An 18,802-nucleotide genomic window follows, 5' to 3' on the forward strand; every position below is an offset into this window, starting at 1 on the left:
ATAAATTTCAGATTCTGCAATACAAGTATGAAAAATAATTTTACGAATTAATATACATAAACCTGAGAATTTTAAATATGAATACAAAACTTGCTTTACATATATGTAGATTATGGATATAAAGCTTAAACATTTTCAGCAGAGATGAAATCATCTACAGGATAGGAGTGAGTAAAGAGGTAATCTTTCAATGCAGGCTTGAATACCTTTATATCATAATTTAGACTTTTAATTGTTGGTGGAAGATTATTAAATAACTTGATACCTGTATAGTACACTCCTTTCTGATATTATTAGTATTATTTATTAATTATCATTTACAAATACAGATACAGTATGGAACCTACTAAATTGGTTTTTAAACTTAATCAATATTTACAGGTGTACTCATCCGTAAGTTTTGGACAATTTACTTTTTACATATCCTTAATCTTTCTACCTTTTGGATCCATGAAATGTATCATTCATATGAATTTCGGGACTAGTTTTTGAAAACCGTGGTCACCACAGTTTATAAATTGGCAGTCAACACCAAGTTTGATTATCGTCAATTTATGAATTAATTCGAGAAATCATTCGACTTTCGAATCCGGATTTGCACGCTCCAATTCAAACCGTATGAGTTCAAAGTCTGTGTTCAAGGAGAATCGTGTTATTTAGATCTTTATTGTCGGTCGTGTTTGTTAATCTTTTATTTATACATTTCGTACGATTCAGTTGTTTACTTTGTACTTATGTCTTATTGGAGTGACTTGGTGAGTTTACTAAAGCTTGTTTGTGTTGGTACGGAATAACATAAGCTTCGGGATTTACTTGGGATTTGGAGTACAGTACGTATTAATTCTTCTTATGATTTCTTGTCTTGTAAGTTTGTTGAAGTTGTGTGTTTTTTCTTTGAGGAATGTGTTTAATTTCAGATAATGAACTGTATCAGTATTCTCTGCCTTTTTTCTGTCTTTCCGTTGATACTGAGTCAGTTATCTAATGATCCAGATCAGCTCTTGAATTGGTGTTTGGATGGAATGCATCATAAGAGCAGACCAGGACCTGAGGATGAACTCTTTGAACAGGTTGGTGTCAGATTACTAGGGTCAGTGAACATAAAATGCTGGTCATATTGTGGCTTAGCATCATTAGCATTACCAGATGTCAGTTGTTTGAAAATCACTGAACATTTTCATCTGAGATTGGTTAATACAAACTTTGGTTTGTTTGAATTGCAATAAAACTTCTTTTTGCAATAAATGTAGCCCATTTTTGTGGTCATCTTCTAGTGCACACCATGGAAGAATCGCTCTTGCTGCACACACAATACAACTAGAAATGCTCATCTCTCTAACTTGTATAACTTCAGCTATGACCATTGCAGCCACAAAAAGAACATGTCTGAAAATTGTAGAAGACATTTCAGACAGGATTTGTGTTTTTATGAATGTTCGCCGAACATTGGACCGTGGACTGTACAAGTAGGTAATATTTGCTGCATTTTCTGGACTCTAAGATGTGCTGCAGAAAAGACAAACCTAGAATTGCTATATACATTTTTGTAAAATATATGCTATATATTACCTTTTGACTACTAGACACAAATTTTAGGCAGTATTTTTAAGGAAATAAATACATCTTATACTCCAAGAAATACAGTGTATGCTGTGTATTATGTACATCAGTAGCCCTTATTAAATTTATTTATACCTGTATACAAACCTTTAATAATTTTGCTCTTGCTGTCTGTTTAAGGGCATTCATTTCATCTTTCAGGTATTCCTTCCTTTTGTATCTAGTTTTCTGCTTGGGAATGACATTAACAAGTATAGATTATAATCATGGTAAAATTAAGAGTAGGTTTAATTAGAAAAATGCTTGCTATCATTCAGAATTATTTTGTTTCATTGTGTTTTGTCTAAAAACCTTAAGACTTGAAGTGTACAAAACTCTAATTTCACCTGTTGTTTTATATGGGCATGAAATATGTTAAGATTTGAGGTTCTCACTGTGGCAGGTATGAAGATGACTGTCTTCTGGGTTGTTGTATTTTGTATTTTGGTAGAAGTTTATCAGTGAGTCAGAGGTCATTGCTGCCTCCATCATCAGATTGCCCTGATGATGGAGGCAGCAATCACCTCTGAAATGCCAGTAAATGTCTACCAGACTATACAGTTCAACAACCCAGAAGACAGTCATCTTTGTGAAATATGTTCTCTCATCATAAGAGAAGAACACATATTGAAGGTGTTTAAGAACAAAGTGCTGAGGATAGTATTTGAATCTAAGATGGGAGAAACAACAGGAAGCTGGAGAAAATTACAAGATTTTCACTCTTCACCAAATGTTGGGACAGTAAATCAAGGAGGGTGAGGAAGTTAGGACTGTAACATGCATGGGTAAATGAGAAATGCTCTTCTTGGGAAATTTCCAAAATCAATTGTCAAATATTTTATTTAAGTGCTTCTGCAGTGTGCGGATTGTTTACATAAACTTTGTTCTTCAGCATGCCCCACAGGTAAAAATCGCATGGGTTTAAGTCTGGGGAACGCGGAGGCCACTGATCGATAACTTGTTCATCAAGCACTTCTCTTAATGCTAACTTCGACCGATCAGCTGTGTGAGCTGTAGCATTGTCTTGCATGAATAAACCGTAAGTCTTTTCTTCATCGGTCATTTCTTGGAAAAAGGGTCTAACTATTAAATTTACATAATGTTCACAATTTATCCGCTTACTGCAGAAGCACTTAAAGAAAATATTCAGCAATTTCCCAAGAAGAGCTTCGTCGAGTATTTCGAAACATGTTAACGAGATGTGAAGTTGCCTGCAAGCACAAGTAAGTCACTTTGAACATCCTTTGTGATTTAAGGTAAGAACAATTAATGTAATAACATGTATTAGTGAAGAGAAATATTCGTAGTTCGCTGTTACTATGGGCACTGAAACTGATTCGCCGGTCACCCACCGGAAGAACGTGCACAACTCCTGCCCACATCAACAGAGCGCCGGCCGACCACGCAATGCAAGCACGACCGTAGCCTCATAAAGTGTAGACCCGGTATATGGACTGGATCCATCTGGCTCATGATAGGTTTTTGTGAACATGGTATTGAAGCTTCAGGATCCATGAAAAGTTTGGAATTTCTGAGCAACCATCAAATTCTCAAGATGGACTTTGCTGCAAGGAATTTGTTATTTTTAATACTGATTTTCATAAAAGTATATGAGAATGAGGTGGGGTGGGAACCCAGGTAATCAGTTGTTATGTTAAAGCGAATTTGTAGTACAGTCATATTATTATTATGGATTTCATTATTGTGAATGCAGGTTTCTATGAAAATCCGCAATGAACGTTTCTACCAAGTGCCACTGTGCGAAAGTGAATGCATTGCTTGGTTTTCTGCATGTGTTGATGACTACACATGCACAGACAATTGGGTCAGGAATTTGGTATGGAACAAGCAGGGCAACCATTGCAAAAAAGGATTGGAGTGCAAAACCTTCAAAGAGATCTTTGGTACAGCTGAGAACTTCTGTGAAAAGGTACTGTGCCTGTTTTGTTTGAAGGTAAGTATTTTTTGTGTGGTTGAAAGAAACATGTACAATTTGGAATATAGAATACCTTACCATAAGTCTTGAACTGCATTGAAATCAGCAGCTAAACACTTTATGTGATATGCAGGACCCAACAAAACCACATCTGACCAACCACAGCAAGTGAAAAATCAAGGCTGATGAATGAAAAATCTTCATGTTTTTGTTAATATTCTCTCCTGATTTGAATGGTAAATTTCTAACTGGCATGGATGTGGAGGCCTTTGTTAATCAAATACTGCTATGTTTGAACATCAGGATATGGGAATAAAATTAGAGTGAAAATCAGTTCTGTTGTTGTTTTTATTCATCACTCTGTGAACAATCTGTAGCTTTGTTTCATTTTGACTGTTTCAACATCTGTAAGATGCTAGAGCTGTTGATAGTATTGACTAGCCTCTGCAGTGCAGGTTACAGTCAGGTGTTTGCTGACAGTTTCTCTAGTGAATGAAATGCCTTGTGAATACAATTTTTGTGTAAATGGTGAACTGGTTCAATATTTGTTAACCCCTCATGGATTTTATTTACACTGATTGATCCTTGGTTTACTTAATGTGATAACAAAGATGGTCATGAATGGTGATTATATGGGTTTGAAAGGAGATCTTAGCATATTTTATAGTATCATCCCAGCATTTGCCTGGAATAACTGTGGAAGACCATAAATACCTTGTACAGGATAGTTAATAATCTAACCAGGATTCATGCTGGATTCCACCTGAATACAGGTCTTATGAGTGTTACTGTTACATCAACATGTACAGTTTTAATTTTTATAGATAAAAGGTTAGTTGGGAATGAAATAATATTTCATTGCAAGATTTTAAATTTATTTGTAGGGGTGGGGGGATATAAATCTTTAAGGGACTGGATGTTTTTGTACAGAAAATACAGTTAATCAGTGATAAGCTGGCAGTAACAAAACAATATCGATGATGTTGTATTAATGTTGAAAATGTAGATCTGAATGCAAATTATGTAAAGTGTAGTTTTCATATGGAATTAAGCCAGGTGCTAACCCCACAGTCTGCTGTTTTATGTCACCCACATACATTTCTTATAATATGTCTGGCTGTGTGATGAAAAATAGCTACCTGATATCTGGAAACTTGCTATGTCAAAGTCATCAGCATTTGGCAATAGCGATCACTATGAGAAATACTGATAATCTTTAGGGGAGATGCGTGTTAATAGAAATAACACAAAATAACTGACTCTGGTAATGAAACTATTGAGCAATATCTGAATCTGTTCACAACAATTTTAGTTTCTAGCATTTTTAATAAATTTTCCTGACCTGGGAGCCCACAAGTTTATGAGAATGATGAATGTGTCCCCAAGTCTTAAAAGGTTGACAATTCCTAAACTAGTATATACACTCATTCATTCGATGAATATTTACATACTGCTGAAACTGGCAAATCAAAAATTATCTTGTATACTACGGTTTGGTTTTCTTTCACAGGTGTGGGATGATTCCTGGAAGTACACCCCAGATAATCAGCCATGTATGAAGATATGGTTTGATGGAGAGAAAGGCAATCCCAATGATAATGTTACTATACTAAAGGTTAAAGAGTTGATGGAGTGGGGAAAATCAGGAGTTAAAGGAAGGGACAATCTTCCTTTAAATTTTATTTTGACAGCAGTTGTTATGGCTCTATTTGTACAGCAGAAAAAATACTGCAGTCTTAGTTCAGTTTAGATCTGAGTTTGAGTTACTACTTATACAGTAAAACCTCTATGTAATGAAGAAAGATCTAGGTTGCTTTGAGACACATTTATAGAGGCTGTTTGCCCCCATGTAACAAATACTGTCTATTGATACTCCTAATGAATGCATGTGACCATATTTAATCATTTTTCTTATAATAGCAGTTGGTTCAGCACCTACAGTTGTTAAATCATGCATCTGCAAATCCAGGTACCATGTGACTGGGGTATGTTAGATTTTTGCTAATGTTACTGTACTCCCATCTTCAGGTGACTGATTGTCATACTGACTTTTTTATGTTGTTAGTGGCATTGGTTGACATCGATAATTAGTTTTAATGAGGCTGTGCCATAGTACAGGTTGTTAGTTGCTGGCTTCTTACTACGGAGGCCTGGGTTTTCTTCCAGGGCTGTCCATGTGGGATTTGTGATGGACAAAACGGCACTGGTACAGGTTTTTCTCTGAGTCCTTTGGTTTTTCTCTGTCACTGTCATTCCACCTGTTCCATATTAACTCATTTTGTCATCTGGGGGATATACAGTGAGGCCATTTGTAGTTTCAGTTCCACAGAGACATTGTCTTACCACGTCATAACAATACAAATTATTTTTAACAAGTGCATAATATCTTCATACTCACTGCCATGAGAATCTCATATCCTGTTAACTAGTTAGTACTTTTCTATGAAGATAATACATTGATAATAATGTCTCATAAATTTGTTTCATTTTGAAGTAATCACTAGAGTATATAGTTGGAGGTTTTACTGTGTTTTTAAGGTGTAGAGGTACAATTTTATTGGGGCTTTTATTAATTTTATATCCTTTTATGTAGTTTTAGTGCCTTAGGCAATCAGAGGTATACCTGGAAAAGTCCTAGACATACATGCGATAGTAATATTAAAATGAATCTTAAGAGAAATAAGAAGTGAAAATGTGATCTGAATTGCACTAGCTCAAGGATATGATGCAATAATAGGTTGTGGTGAATATGCTGATAAATCTTTGAATTTTATTTCTAGATTGGTTGAACAGCATCTGCTCAAGCAAGACTACACATAGTATTAGTTACATTTTTATGACTGCCTGGTTTGGGTGAAAATAAATTCAATTTATTGCTTAACCATGGTTTGTGGGAAGTTTAATAGTGCATGGAGTATATCCATTTATAGTGTTCTTTTTATTATAGGTTTTTAGTGTACTACACAGTCACAAATGTCTCCCTGCCATTGATTTGAATTGGGCACCAATTTCAGAAAGGACTTTGTTTGATAATGGAAGGAAAAGAATGTAATTGTCTGACTCAGTTGGGTAGGAACACGTATCTCAGGCATATTTGACAAATGTGCAGTGGAGAATGGAAGGTAGGAGTAACTAATTGTTATGTTGACTATAGCTGAAGTTCTGATTACATTCATTATTAAGTGTAAACATTCCAACAAAACTGACATTCATTTCACAGTAAATGGTTTAGTGAATTTCAGAATTAATTTGCACAGAGGTACATAACTCAGAAGCTGAATGTCAAATGGTGATGGTATGTTAGCCACTGTGGATTATTTTTCAGTGTTTTCATATTTTTTTCATTTAACATTTTATTAATGATTTCAGCTGATGAACCATTTATTCATCTTCCCTCAACCAGGACTCTCATTTTTGGGGGGCTAAGTGAATTCAATAGTTTCTCCTTCAGGGTTTGAATTATCAATTAGATGCAAACAGGTTATGAATTTCGGTAAAGAATGGGTGCTCAGCCTTAATGAACATAATGTCAAAGATACCAAGATACCTTTTTGGATTGCCTGACGAACACAAAGGCAGGTTCCCCATAAATTCGCATATGACTGAATTTTTGGGACAAACAGGAAATTGAGGAATTTGAATTGTGCCTTAAAATGAGGCCATGGGCTTAGAAGGGTTTGAGAGAAGGAAATGCACTTCATGTTTATGATGGGAAGTGGGATTTCTGCAAACTGACAGATAAGTGCCTTTATTATGTCCTCATTTTTATATAGGCTAGCATAAACAGATATGTAAATGTACAAAATGGAAATGTTGATGTTTTGTTTATTCATAAGTTTTTAATTTTTGCAGCTAAGAAAGTGATATACACTGTACAAAGAGATCTTCATTAAAATAGAATTGAAATTTAAACTACTGTTAAGTTGGCTTATAGAGGGCACCTGGCCCTAAATGGCAATAAATTAGAGCAGCACATATCTTTCATTGCTGAGTAGCAAATAAATTATTTATTTTAAAATGTAGACATCAAGTTTATCTTTCCAGTAAACCTCAATATGCACTTCATTACTGACTCACCACACTTACACGCATTATTCATTGTCATTTTCAGTAAATTTCTGAGGATTTTCATTGCAACATACACAGTAATTATGTTTGTCCCACATACAGAAAACATTACTCCATCAGAAGAGCAAATTGTCCACGAATGTTCTTAATTAATCTTTACAAGTTATAATCTGAAAGTTGTAGACATTCAATTTTTAGCTTCTTGTGCATACTGTAATGAACAGTTTATCAGGTCAGGCCAGATGCTCAGTATATTCTGTACACTTGCAAGGATTCATCTAAAATACTTTACATATGAATTCCCACATTGTCTTAGGACAACAAAGCAGAGACCATGTTATCACAACACATTACCTGTCCCACATCACAGATCTGTAAATTTATGCTCTTTGATTCAGGTAAACCCAACTAAATAAACATCAGACATGGGAGTATGATTTAAATGCTTCCAAGCACAGAATAAGGTCCACTTTCTGATGCACAGAGAAAGACAATCCTACCAATTAAAGTGAAATTAAAATGATCAGCTTAGCTGTGATAGAGGCCATAAAACGAGACCATGGTCAAGCGAGGAAAAAGAAAATGGGATATTTATCATGACAGAAGGGCAATTATAAAGATCACTGCCTGTTTTCATTTCACAGATTTATTTTATTGCCATTTAGGGCCAGACATCATGAGGAAGGGTGTGTGTTGAAAAATACCCTTAAGTTCATTATGGGACTAATGTATATATCTTCAATAAACTGTTTTAACTAATCTTGAGATGACTTATGTTCTCTTTGGGTATTGGGTAACTAACTAGCAAATAATAGTGTTTAACAACACCATAACATGCAACTACATGAAATGAAAACTGTCCACTTTTTCATTCAGATTTTTATTTATTTCTGACTTGCAGCACCTGAAAGATCTCTTCTTAGTGAGAGATAAATTCTACACCAAACAAAACATAAAATCAAAGGAAAAAGCATACATGCCAGTGATGTTTAGATAAATTATGGAAATCCATCATCATCATCCTCAGCCATTTCCTTGGCCAACTCCATGTCTTGCTGCTCTCTTTCTCGCCGTTCTTCTGCAGATTCTAAATCTTTACCATATGATTTTGGTGGGTAACGCATGGCTTTCACACTCTGGTTATGAAGATCCAGGCAGAAAGAGATCCGCTGATGGAAAGCCAATTGTGGTTCTCTTGTACAGTATATGTCTGTGGTCTCCTTGCTGCGCATGTACCCATGCTCTGGATCCAGTGTAGCCTCAATAACCCCATCTCGTATGGCCTTGGCAACGATGAATTCTGCATCTTCTGGTGAATCCAGTCCCAACTTATGTGCAATGTCATCGGGAGAAATACGGGAATAAGACAGCCCCACAGAGCGAATAGCAGTCTTGATTACATTATGACGAAGACGCAATATGAGGGTAAATGTATGGTCTGCACGAAACTGAGGCCCAAAATTTTCCAACACTTCACCAAATCTGTGAAGGTTTCCCATTCGTACTGCCTGGGTAAGCTGGAAGTATGGCGCAAGAGATCGTCTCAGAGCAGCTTGCCTGAATATCTGACGTTCTGGTATGTCACCTAGCAGCAGTTCCACTGTCACTGCCAGCTTCTGCACGGTCTGACGGAAACCGACAGCCGCAGTTTGTGGAGCTTTACGCATGGCTTGGACAAGATGCTTATGTGCGGCAGAGTACTCGAGACGAGCTGCCTTGATACGGCCCAGATAGTAGAAAAAGCGAGCCCACTCATTATTACTCGCTGTTTCTGGGAAAACTGACTTGGATACCAATTTATCAGCCTGATCATACAGACTATAGTGTAAGTAGTTACGTAAGAGACAGTTGATAAGCACTCCTTGTCCCTCATAGTCATTCCTAAGTGTGGCTGTTCGTAATCTTGAATGTAAAAAGCCGCGTATTTTTTCTAGTTGGTCTGTTAGCTCATAGCTGCGAGAGTGGTAGAAGTAACATTTCGCTGCCATCAGGTCAAGGATGCGGCGATTTTGAGCTGTTACTTTTTGCATTAACAGATCTGAACACTGGACAGCATCACCATATTTCTGGCCATCAATCAACTTAAGTAGCACCAGGAGATGAATGTAAGTGTCTACCTCAGGAAGGAGAGGAGTAACTGAGCTCTTGCTGCTCCTCATTCGTTGGCTGCTACTGCTCTCAGTTTCCATAGGTTCTTCTACAAATGCCAACAGTGCATCCCTTTCAGTTGCTGAATGAGTATAAAATCCAATGATAATTCCTCTTAGAACAGGAGGATTTAACTTCCTTCGTGTGTTTGGCAATGTTCTCAGGACCCTTAAAATGAATCTTGGCTCTTTACTTTGAACTGCCTTTTCAATCTGGCGGGCATGCTCTCTGATGTCCTGAATTGTAAGTGCATCTGTGTCCTTTTTAGTGTCACCAGTATCTCCATCACCTGAAGGGCTGTCAGCATTTTTCATTTCTACATCAACAGTTTGTTCTGCTAATGCCACCATTGCTGATAAATCTCCTATAAAAAATTATTCCTTTGTAAACTTAAAAGGTTAGAAAAACTACAGCATATTGATAGCATTTGTAATTAGTAATGGATATGGCATCATGCCTCTGTGTTTTCCCACTAGCAAATCTTGAACAAATGGCTGATCTCAAGAATATGATAATGTAACTGTTCGGCCATTTACCTTTGTTTTTTTCATCTACACCATCATCCCCAGAGTGCAAATTTCTGATCTGAGAGTAGCATATCTTAAAATTGGCGAAAAGGATTTGAAACAGGTGTACATAGCATTATTGAGGCCTAGTGCCCATAATCCTGTACATGCTGACACTTGTCAATTCTGATCTGGGTAATAATGTCAACTATTTTCACAACCTCTTACTTGAAAATGGAAGTAATACATTCCTCTGAAATACTTGTAACCACCTATAAGACTATACAGTATCATAATCCAGAAGGTCAAAGCACAGAATTCTGCTTGGTTTCACTTGGTATTTACCCTCCTATTATTGATTCTCAATGCAAGCCTATACTATTCACTGATAATACTAGTATTATTATGTATCATCCTGATTGTGACTACTTTCAAAATTCCATTAATGATGTCTCTGCTAGTCTGAACAAATGCTTAAAACAAAAAAATTGCATAAACTTCTTCTACTAACAAAGTATGTATTAATTTAAATACTGACAAATATATTACAAACAAAAATATGACACCTCCATATGCCAAATTCTGACCTCATTAGCTACCAGAAAGGAAAGGAGAGCATTAAAAGTTTAAATCATTAAAGACAAAATTGAGCCAGCATTGAAAAATTATCTTTCATTCAATTTTTCCTACAATGCAGCACTTCTCTGTTTCAGATTTCTTCATTGCCAATGTCCAGTGCTATTTTTTTGTTTGAAAAACATTGTATAAATTGCTCATCCTTTATAGACAAAAAAATTGCTCAATGTACTCCATTAAAGAACTCTACTACGCAAAAAAATGTGTTAAACTGGAATGGGTTGTTGCAAATGTACTGACTTCTGATATCACGCATATCATCACCCTATGGGTCCATAACCATGCCACAAATATAGGAGAACAGTGAAATTTTGCCGCAGTCTAATTAATATGAGGTTAAATGTGGATGGACCTCATGAAAAGATAAAAATTACTACAATGGTTTTACTACAATCTTTTCCAGAGAACCTGCATTACACACAAACAAACTCTTTTTGCTGCAGCCTTACATGTTGCAGTCTATCTGTGTTAGCAAAATTGTGTAGAAATCATATGAAATTATATACAACCGCAAATTTGGGCCTTTTAACCTAAAATCTTCTGACAAATATAACACTCAAACAACTACTGTACGATTGATACTACATACTGTAAGTAATTCGTACCAGAATTATACAAAAGTATTATGATTTCATGATACTCACAATCAGTTACAATTATAAATATTTATTTTTAAAATGGAAACTTGATGAAATACGCAATGTAATAATTCCAAAGATTGTTCACAGTTCTAATTCAGACCACAGTTTACTGAATTATAGCACCACGGAAGAAGTACGTTAATATATCCATGGACTACCTGTATCAATGCTGCGAAAGGCACAGATAATGCAGCCATCTATATAAAGTGGATAACAAGCTTATCAGTTGTAAGTATGTATAAGTGTTTATGATAAGTGCTGAAATTTTTTTGAAGGTGGGCCTTAGGTGCCGGTCGAGGTAATACTGTTTGTTTATTGGATCCTGGAATACGTAAGGTATGTAGATAATCTCTAATTTGTACGTTGTGGAAGTTAGTTTTTGGGAAACTATACGCTTTGGGGAAACCACTGAACATCAAATCCCACATGAACATCGGGTTCTCATAAGATGAGTTACCACCAGCTGCTGGTTAGTGTTTACTTAGTTTCTGTTTTGCGACAGGTTCAGAAGTTGACCAAAATAGAAAGGTTTGTTCACCAGAACTGGTCCTATTGGTGGACAATTAGTTTACGTCAGAATGCCCTTTAATGTTTACAGTTTTAATCATTTAATTATTTACAGTGAGTGACCATTGTTGGTATTGGCCATTCAGAATCGGTTATTGGGAATGTCAATTAGTCATTGCCGGTCGTGGGTGCTTTGTTGTCTAATATGGGTGGTGCGCTGTGATGATGAGGTGATATGTTTGTGGCGTGAAGTTCTTTGGTGTTTTATCAGAGGTGTTATGGAGGATGCGAAGTGAATTTTGTACGATACTGTTCTGAAGTAATTTGGTCAGGCACAGTTTGCTCTGAGTATTAGCATACAAAATTTTGGGACACATATTACCTAATCTGTTTTACTTAATGTTAAATAAAACCCTGTTTGAATATGGCTGTCGTCTGGGCTGTTGCGCCGTGTAGTGTGATAAAATTTTACCGACGTTTCAGAGGTCCTTGTTGCTTTCATCATCAGGGCGTGTAGTCGTAGAAGTTTACCGACGTTTCAGAGGTCCTGTGCCGCCTCCATTATCAGGGGAATCGTCGGGAAACGTCTACCAGACTACACGGTGCAACAACCCAGAAGACAGCCTTCTTCTGACTCACCTTTGTAAAAACCTCAAATCCTACAAGGCCCTGTTTCTTGAATTGTGTCATATGAGTAAAGAGTTTACATTTAAAATTAGAGAATATCTTTCTTGGTCTTCAGTTAACCATTTATCCATGTTTGTTGCAAGAATTATAGTGTTTGCTGTTTTGCACAATATATTTATTTTCTAATTTTTTTATTCAGAGAAGGACATGGGAGATACAACAGGTTTATCCAATACTGAGGCAAAAGAGATTTGCAACCCACCAGATCCAGAAACAAAAGTGAGTTTTTTTTCCACTGTGGAGATGTTTTTGAACTTTTATTAAAGCTAAAGACTACAAGTAACCACATTGCATGCATGATATGAACATGAATATTTCTGTATTCATCGCCCTGATGATGGAGGCAGTATGACCTCTGAAACGTTGGTTAACATCGACCAGTGTACACAGCGCAACAACCCAGAAGACAGAAATCTTCATACTCACCGCTGTGAAAACCTAAGATCTTACATGATATGAACAGTGTATGATGAAACTTCTTGCTACTGATTTTATTTAAATTAAATGGTGAAATAGTCATTAGTTTATTCGGAGGTTTCCTGTTAAGATGGTTATATTAAGAGGGTTCACAATGCTAGGACAGTGATTTATGTAATTTCATATAACAAGGAATTTCTTGAATTTATTAGGTTTGTGATATTTGATGATTTGTACCTGTTGGACATTATTCATTGTCAAAGGTATTTGCTGTAGGGTAAATAAGGTAAAACATCAAATTTTAGGGCCCATGCTATTTGTAATATACTTATATGCCCTTTCTCCAACATTAAATAACTTATCAGAACCCATATTATTTGCTGATAACACAAGTGTTATAATTTCTAGTAACAATTTTTATGATTTCTATGCAACAGTTCTCTTTCATGAGTAAATGGTTTACTATTAACAAGCTAGTATTACTGACCAGGAATATAATTCACTATGGGCAGATTCTTTCTGTATCATTCAGCAAAGGCTGTTAGTTGCCAGCTTCTTACTGTGGAAGTGGCTAGTGTCCAGTATTTTCAAGGTGGATAATAGTTGTGTAGATCATTTAAGCAGTGGCCTCATGATTTATTCTGTTGCGTTTCCTTATTTCACATCTCCTTCTGTATTTTGTCCAACAGGGCTAAAGAGCTTGGATCTGAACTTTAGTACTCAACATCTTTTATGCATTTATTAGAGTAATGTATCTTCTTTGCAGGAATTTATATTCCAACAAACTATGTATCGCATTAAGGATCCACGGCGATCATTAGAGTTTTATACAAAGGTTTTGGGAATGACACTATTACAGAAGTTGGATTTTCCAGAGATGAAATTTTCTTTATATTTTATGGGATATGAAAAAGCTGAAGACATTCCATCAGATCCTATAGCACACAGTGAGTGGACATTCTCAAGGAAGGCAACTCTTGAACTCACTCAGTGAGTATATTGCTAAAGATATGTTATATAATAATTTCATTAGATGTATGCTTTCATTTGTGAGTGAAGTCCTCATGTTCCTTTTGGAGACTGAAGAAGTTGCTTTGCGTCTGTCATGGTAGTATGTTATTCTGTACATCATAACCAGCATAACATACATGATTTTAACAGGTGCTTTCAGAAGGACTCTTAAAGATACTTGTGATGACATGGATTGTGGAAGATAACTGAGTTAGTAAATATTGTTCTTAATAAAATATCTGTGAACAATTGAACAAGTAATCAACTTACATTTAGTTACAAAGCTAAAGGAAGGACTTGTAAGTTTTCTTAGATCCTCCCATTAATATCATTTTTGACTTCTGAAGTGTGTGTTGAACTATACACCTTTATAATGAATTCTTCCTGTGCTACCAGCCGTGTAAGGTGGTTTAATGGAGAAAACGCCAATGTTTCGAGAACCATCTTTATACTTGTTCTTAGAGTACTGAAGTTGTAGGAGATCCCATCTGTCATAATATGCTGTTCCAGCATCTTTGTGGTTACAGATTTTAGACAGTGTAGTGTCTCTTGGAATATTTTGAGTTTTTGACTGATCTGTTATGAACAGAATGAAACAGAACATGCTTTTCTTTTTGTAGTAATTGGGGAACTGAAAGTGATCCTGATTCAGAATATCACAATGGGAACTCAGAACCACGAGGGTTTGGTAAGTATTTATTTTTTTGTTTTTACAAGTTAGTCCTTTTGGAGACATGCCTGTGATTTTTCAGCTTATCATTCAGTTGACTTGAGCTTCTAAAAATGACAGTGATTGGCTACACCATACTTTAATGAGTTCTTTTTCTTACAGGGGAAGGTTTAATAAATGAAACAAGTCTTCTTTTAGTAATGTTACCAGGGAGAGATGTATGACATAAGATAGCTATCTCAGTAGTGACTGGCTATGAGCTAGAGTATTGGGCTTTGATTCCTGGAAGAGGAGAGATTTTTCTTTTTCCCCTAAGTGTCTGAGACTGGCTCTGGACTTTCTCAGGCTCTTAGCCAAATGCTTTTCTGTGGGTGAAGAAGCAAAAGCGTGAAGCACCATCTAGTGTAAAATTATAGAATGCTCTCTCATAGCATGGTGTTTTGACATGGGGCAAGTCCATCTTTCATTTCAAGCTTTCATTTTGATTCTGCTTTTGGGTACTGGCATGATGCAGAAGTTTTCTTATCACCAGTACTTTAGATGATCATAATGTCTCTGTCATCAGGGCAGAAGTGAGGAAGGTTGTAAAGTAGTTGGTTTATATTGGGATAGGAGATATATCAGGTCATAGGAAAATTGACAAACATGGGCCCATAATAAAAGGAAGGGTGTTTCTTGACTAGCGGAGTGGCTTCTGGCATCTTAAGAAGGACATTGCTGCATGGTGTCATTTATAATAAAAGTAATCACATGGTATTTCTTACTTACTCTTCCAGGCCATATAGGAGTTGCTGTTCCTGATGTTGACAAAGCGTGTGAAAGATTTGAGAAACTTAATGTGGAATTTGTAAAGAAGCCTAATGATGGTAAGATATATCCATCTTTTAATCTAAAATATGGTTTCTTAAATACTGTTGGCAGGCAGTCTGGATGCGCAAGTGCCCCTTATTTAATCACCTTGTCATAGTGACTGTGATAATTGTTATGAAACATAACTGTCCATATTCGAATGTCTCTGGTACACTGGCTTGAAAAAAGGAACATATATCTTCTGAATTTACTTCTGTAACTTCAAATTGTTCATAACAGTTATGCAGGTTTGCTAACTTCATGTGCCTGATACTTTCTGTGAATTTAGTACAAAAAATAGTTCCTGGAAATTGTACTCTTCTGCATTAGTGTTTACACTATTCATAGAAACACATTTTCTTTCTGATGATCATTCAGGATATTGAGTGTTACTGGTATGCACCTATAACAAATAACTATAAAGGCCTCATATGAAAAGAACTTAATGAAAATTAACAATAGAGGTTTTAATGTCGGACTTTGTCACTATTTCTTCAAATAAAAATATGTGAGTTTCAAACATTAGGTTGACTCAAATATATATTTTCTTATCTTCCTTCCCCTATTTTTGTAAAATTGTATGCTCAGTAATGGTAAGCATATCAGTGAATGTCATGAAGATTACTGTATGAGATTAAATTTGTTTATTATGCTATGACTGAACTAGCTTTTTATTAGCTGATGTATGGATTTTTAGATTTATTACTTCTGCACAGTAATTCAATGACAAAATGGCTGTGTAGCATTGTGCATTACATTATGAGTGCCAGAAAGCAAGATTTCTATCACACTCTTACTAGCAGAAAATAAAAGAATATTCACTATTAATACTGATAACACTGGCCATATTATCTTGAGAAAGACATGTATATTTGCTTTCTTCTGTATTGTTTCGTTATGTGCAAACATTTTGATGGTCTAATCTTGCATCCTAAGAGTTTGATCATGTTTCAGCAAAGGTTCAGAAAATTTGTACTGTAGAAAAGATTTAGCCTCAAGCCTGGCTGTACTGCCATTTGGAATAAAGCATACTTTTACTAGATATTTTGTTTCATTATTTTTATATTTTCTAGGTAAAATGAAAGGAATTGCCTTTATTAAAGATCCTGATGGCTATTGGATTGAAATCTTGAGCCCGACAGGAATGGGGAAGTTGCTTCAATAGTTTGATTTCTTTCAAGATCTGAAAATATTGGTATACAGCAAACATGATTATAGGCAGGTATATCAAGATGATTTCCTTGTAAAATCAGATTATAAACAAGTTCCATCATAAACATAATCAAATAATTACTGCAGTACCGTGACTTAAGAAATGGTGAGACATCATGGTAATATATTTAGTCCTACCTTACTTTCTCAGTCAACAAATGGTTTAACATGCACCATTTGTTTGCAGTTATTAATATTACATTTATCAGTTCCTCTTTGTGAGACTTCTGTTAGATAATTTCTGCAATTTAAATTTTAAATTAGGTGGGATCTCTTTACATTTTGACCAGTTGGATGATGAGGCAGTCAGAACTAATGGAAACCTTGTTGTAGCCCTTTCAAATTGTAAACTTCTGTATGTAATATATTGTGTAGTTTATTATATGAGCTGTCAGAAAAATTTATTATATGATCCATAGTCCATTGTAACATGATTTTATACCATGACAGTAAAAAAAATACTGTTTCAGTTAAGGCCAGTCTTGTACTTACCAATGTGTAGAGTATGGACAGTGGTAAGGTATTGTGCCATAAACTCATTTCTAACACATTCATTGCCAGGCTTTTTTTTTGTGTGTGTTGGCTGAACAACCATCCTAAACAAACTGATTGTTTCCAGCTGTAAAAATAAACAATTCCATTGAAAATGAGTATTTTGGTTTCTCAAAGCTTTTGTTATTGTCTTTGAAATATTAGTGGTATTTGAATGGTGAAATGTTTTATCAACTAAGTGAAGTTGTTGTAAGCCATCTTTGGTTGAAGAACATCCGTCTTCATTGGCAGTGAATGTGTTCGTTTTGTTCACTGGGGAGGTTATAAAGTTGTGGGATTTTTGTACTTTTTTTACACTCAATAATATAAGTAAAAGTATTTAAAAAACATTAAACCAAGAGAGGTCACTATGTTTTATAAAACAATGAGCAACATTCAGTCATGAATGACATCATTTGGTTTAAGCATATTAAAAGTAGTGAGCATTTATATGCATATGTGTTTTTCACATAGGCTAGAAAAGTGAACACTGCATTATGACTTGTGTATGATGTCTGGCAGAGTAAGGAAAGCTGAGGGATCACCTTTTGGAGGAACCTAACACTGAGCAGTGATTTGCTGTGTTATAAAAGTAAGGAATTATGCATATTTTATGACTTGATAGTGACTTCAGAAATTGTGGGATATTGCCAGTATATTTTAGTAGTATTTCAAGAGATAAACAAAAGGAGGTAGCAGTTTGCAACAAATCACCTTGAAGTGAGCCTGATAGGTATAGTTATGTCAGGCAGCCAGTAAATCCAGATTAAAATAAGAAAATAGGCAATGACAGTTATTACAGTTCTCATTTGTTCTCTTCATTATCTGTTGGATGTTGCCATTTAAAAATCTGTCAGTAAACAACATTCTGAAAGATTTTCTTATTATATCACCATTATGATTTTTGTGTTGAACACCTTCAGCAATGCTGATATATCTAAGCTGAATTAACGTTACAGTACCAAGACTGATTAAGTTGGTGGTAAAAAATAATCGTGCATCTTCAATGTTAATTAGCTTGATCCTCCATATCTCTCATTCATCATTTCAGTTTGCTACATGCAGCTATGTTATCTGGTAGTAGAGGCAGAATCTCTGCCAGCAGTGGTGGGAAATGTAAATATTTAAATCTGAGTATTATATAGATGTTGTAGTCACTCTTTTATCTCAGTTTGTGTTTGGACGTATAATAAGGGTGTTGATTTGATGATAACTGGTACCTGTATGGATTCAGAATAATACTGATAAAACTTTTAATTTAAAAGAAATTATTTAACATTGAATTTATGAAAAGTTCCTGAATATATTTTTCATACAAATCCTCTGTGTTATTATGTTCACAAAAGAAAGATAGTCTCCTAATTTCTAACTTTGCTGTGTATTT

General features: G+C 35.4%; 3 protein-coding genes across 15 annotated transcripts; 2 read left to right on the forward strand and 1 right to left on the reverse strand.

Annotated features, from left to right (window-relative positions):
- The first annotated feature begins 6 nt into the window (after positions 1–6).
- Positions 7–8,368, forward strand: LOC110837517 (folate receptor gamma). 4 transcript variants are annotated; one of them, XM_087349511.1, is made up of 5 exons: positions 7–25; positions 918–1,070; positions 1,275–1,466; positions 3,314–3,529; positions 5,046–8,368. In XM_087349511.1, exons 2-5 carry the CDS (start codon positions 921–923, stop codon positions 5,283–5,285), a joined length of 798 nt encoding a protein of 265 aa, XP_087205637.1. In that variant the 5' UTR covers positions 7–25; positions 918–920; the 3' UTR covers positions 5,286–8,368. The 4 variants fall into 4 exon arrangements, with proteins under 4 accessions (XP_087205637.1, XP_087205636.1, XP_021935415.1 ...); XM_087349510.1 differs by lacking the exon at positions 7–25 and adding an exon at positions 40–179; XM_022079723.2 differs by lacking the exon at positions 7–25 and adding an exon at positions 591–755.
- A 99-nt stretch (positions 8,369–8,467) lies between these two features.
- Rpn3 (regulatory particle non-ATPase 3) lies at positions 8,468–11,678 on the reverse strand. Its single transcript, XM_022079719.2, has 2 exons — positions 11,538–11,678; positions 8,468–10,115 (listed from the first exon to the last, which is right to left on the reverse strand). Exon 2 carries the CDS (start codon positions 10,099–10,101, stop codon positions 8,602–8,604), a length of 1,500 nt encoding a protein of 499 aa, XP_021935411.1. The 5' UTR covers positions 10,102–10,115; positions 11,538–11,678; the 3' UTR covers positions 8,468–8,601.
- On the forward strand, positions 11,671–17,269 carry Glo1 (Glyoxalase 1). Of its 10 annotated transcripts, XM_022079726.2 has the most exons (6): positions 12,069–12,155; positions 12,868–12,947; positions 13,912–14,135; positions 14,777–14,844; positions 15,603–15,692; positions 16,749–17,269. In XM_022079726.2, exons 1-6 carry the CDS (start codon positions 12,113–12,115, stop codon positions 16,838–16,840), a joined length of 597 nt encoding a protein of 198 aa, XP_021935418.1. In that variant the 5' UTR covers positions 12,069–12,112; the 3' UTR covers positions 16,841–17,269. The 10 variants fall into 10 exon arrangements, with proteins under 10 accessions (XP_021935425.1, XP_021935420.1, XP_021935427.1 ...); XM_022079733.2 differs by lacking the exons at positions 12,069–12,155; positions 16,749–17,269 and adding an exon at positions 11,671–11,762 and having other exon boundaries at positions 15,603–16,717; XM_022079728.2 differs by lacking the exons at positions 12,069–12,155; positions 16,749–17,269 and adding an exon at positions 11,734–11,870 and having other exon boundaries at positions 15,603–16,717.
- The last annotated feature ends 1,533 nt before the right edge of the window (positions 17,270–18,802 follow it).

This window comes from Zootermopsis nevadensis, unplaced genomic scaffold, assembly GCF_977971745.1.
Source record: "Zootermopsis nevadensis isolate Lab colony 2312 unplaced genomic scaffold, Znev_1.0 Znev_ptg000016l, whole genome shotgun sequence".
Classification (NCBI taxonomy): domain Eukaryota; kingdom Metazoa; phylum Arthropoda; class Insecta; order Blattodea; family Termopsidae; genus Zootermopsis; species Zootermopsis nevadensis.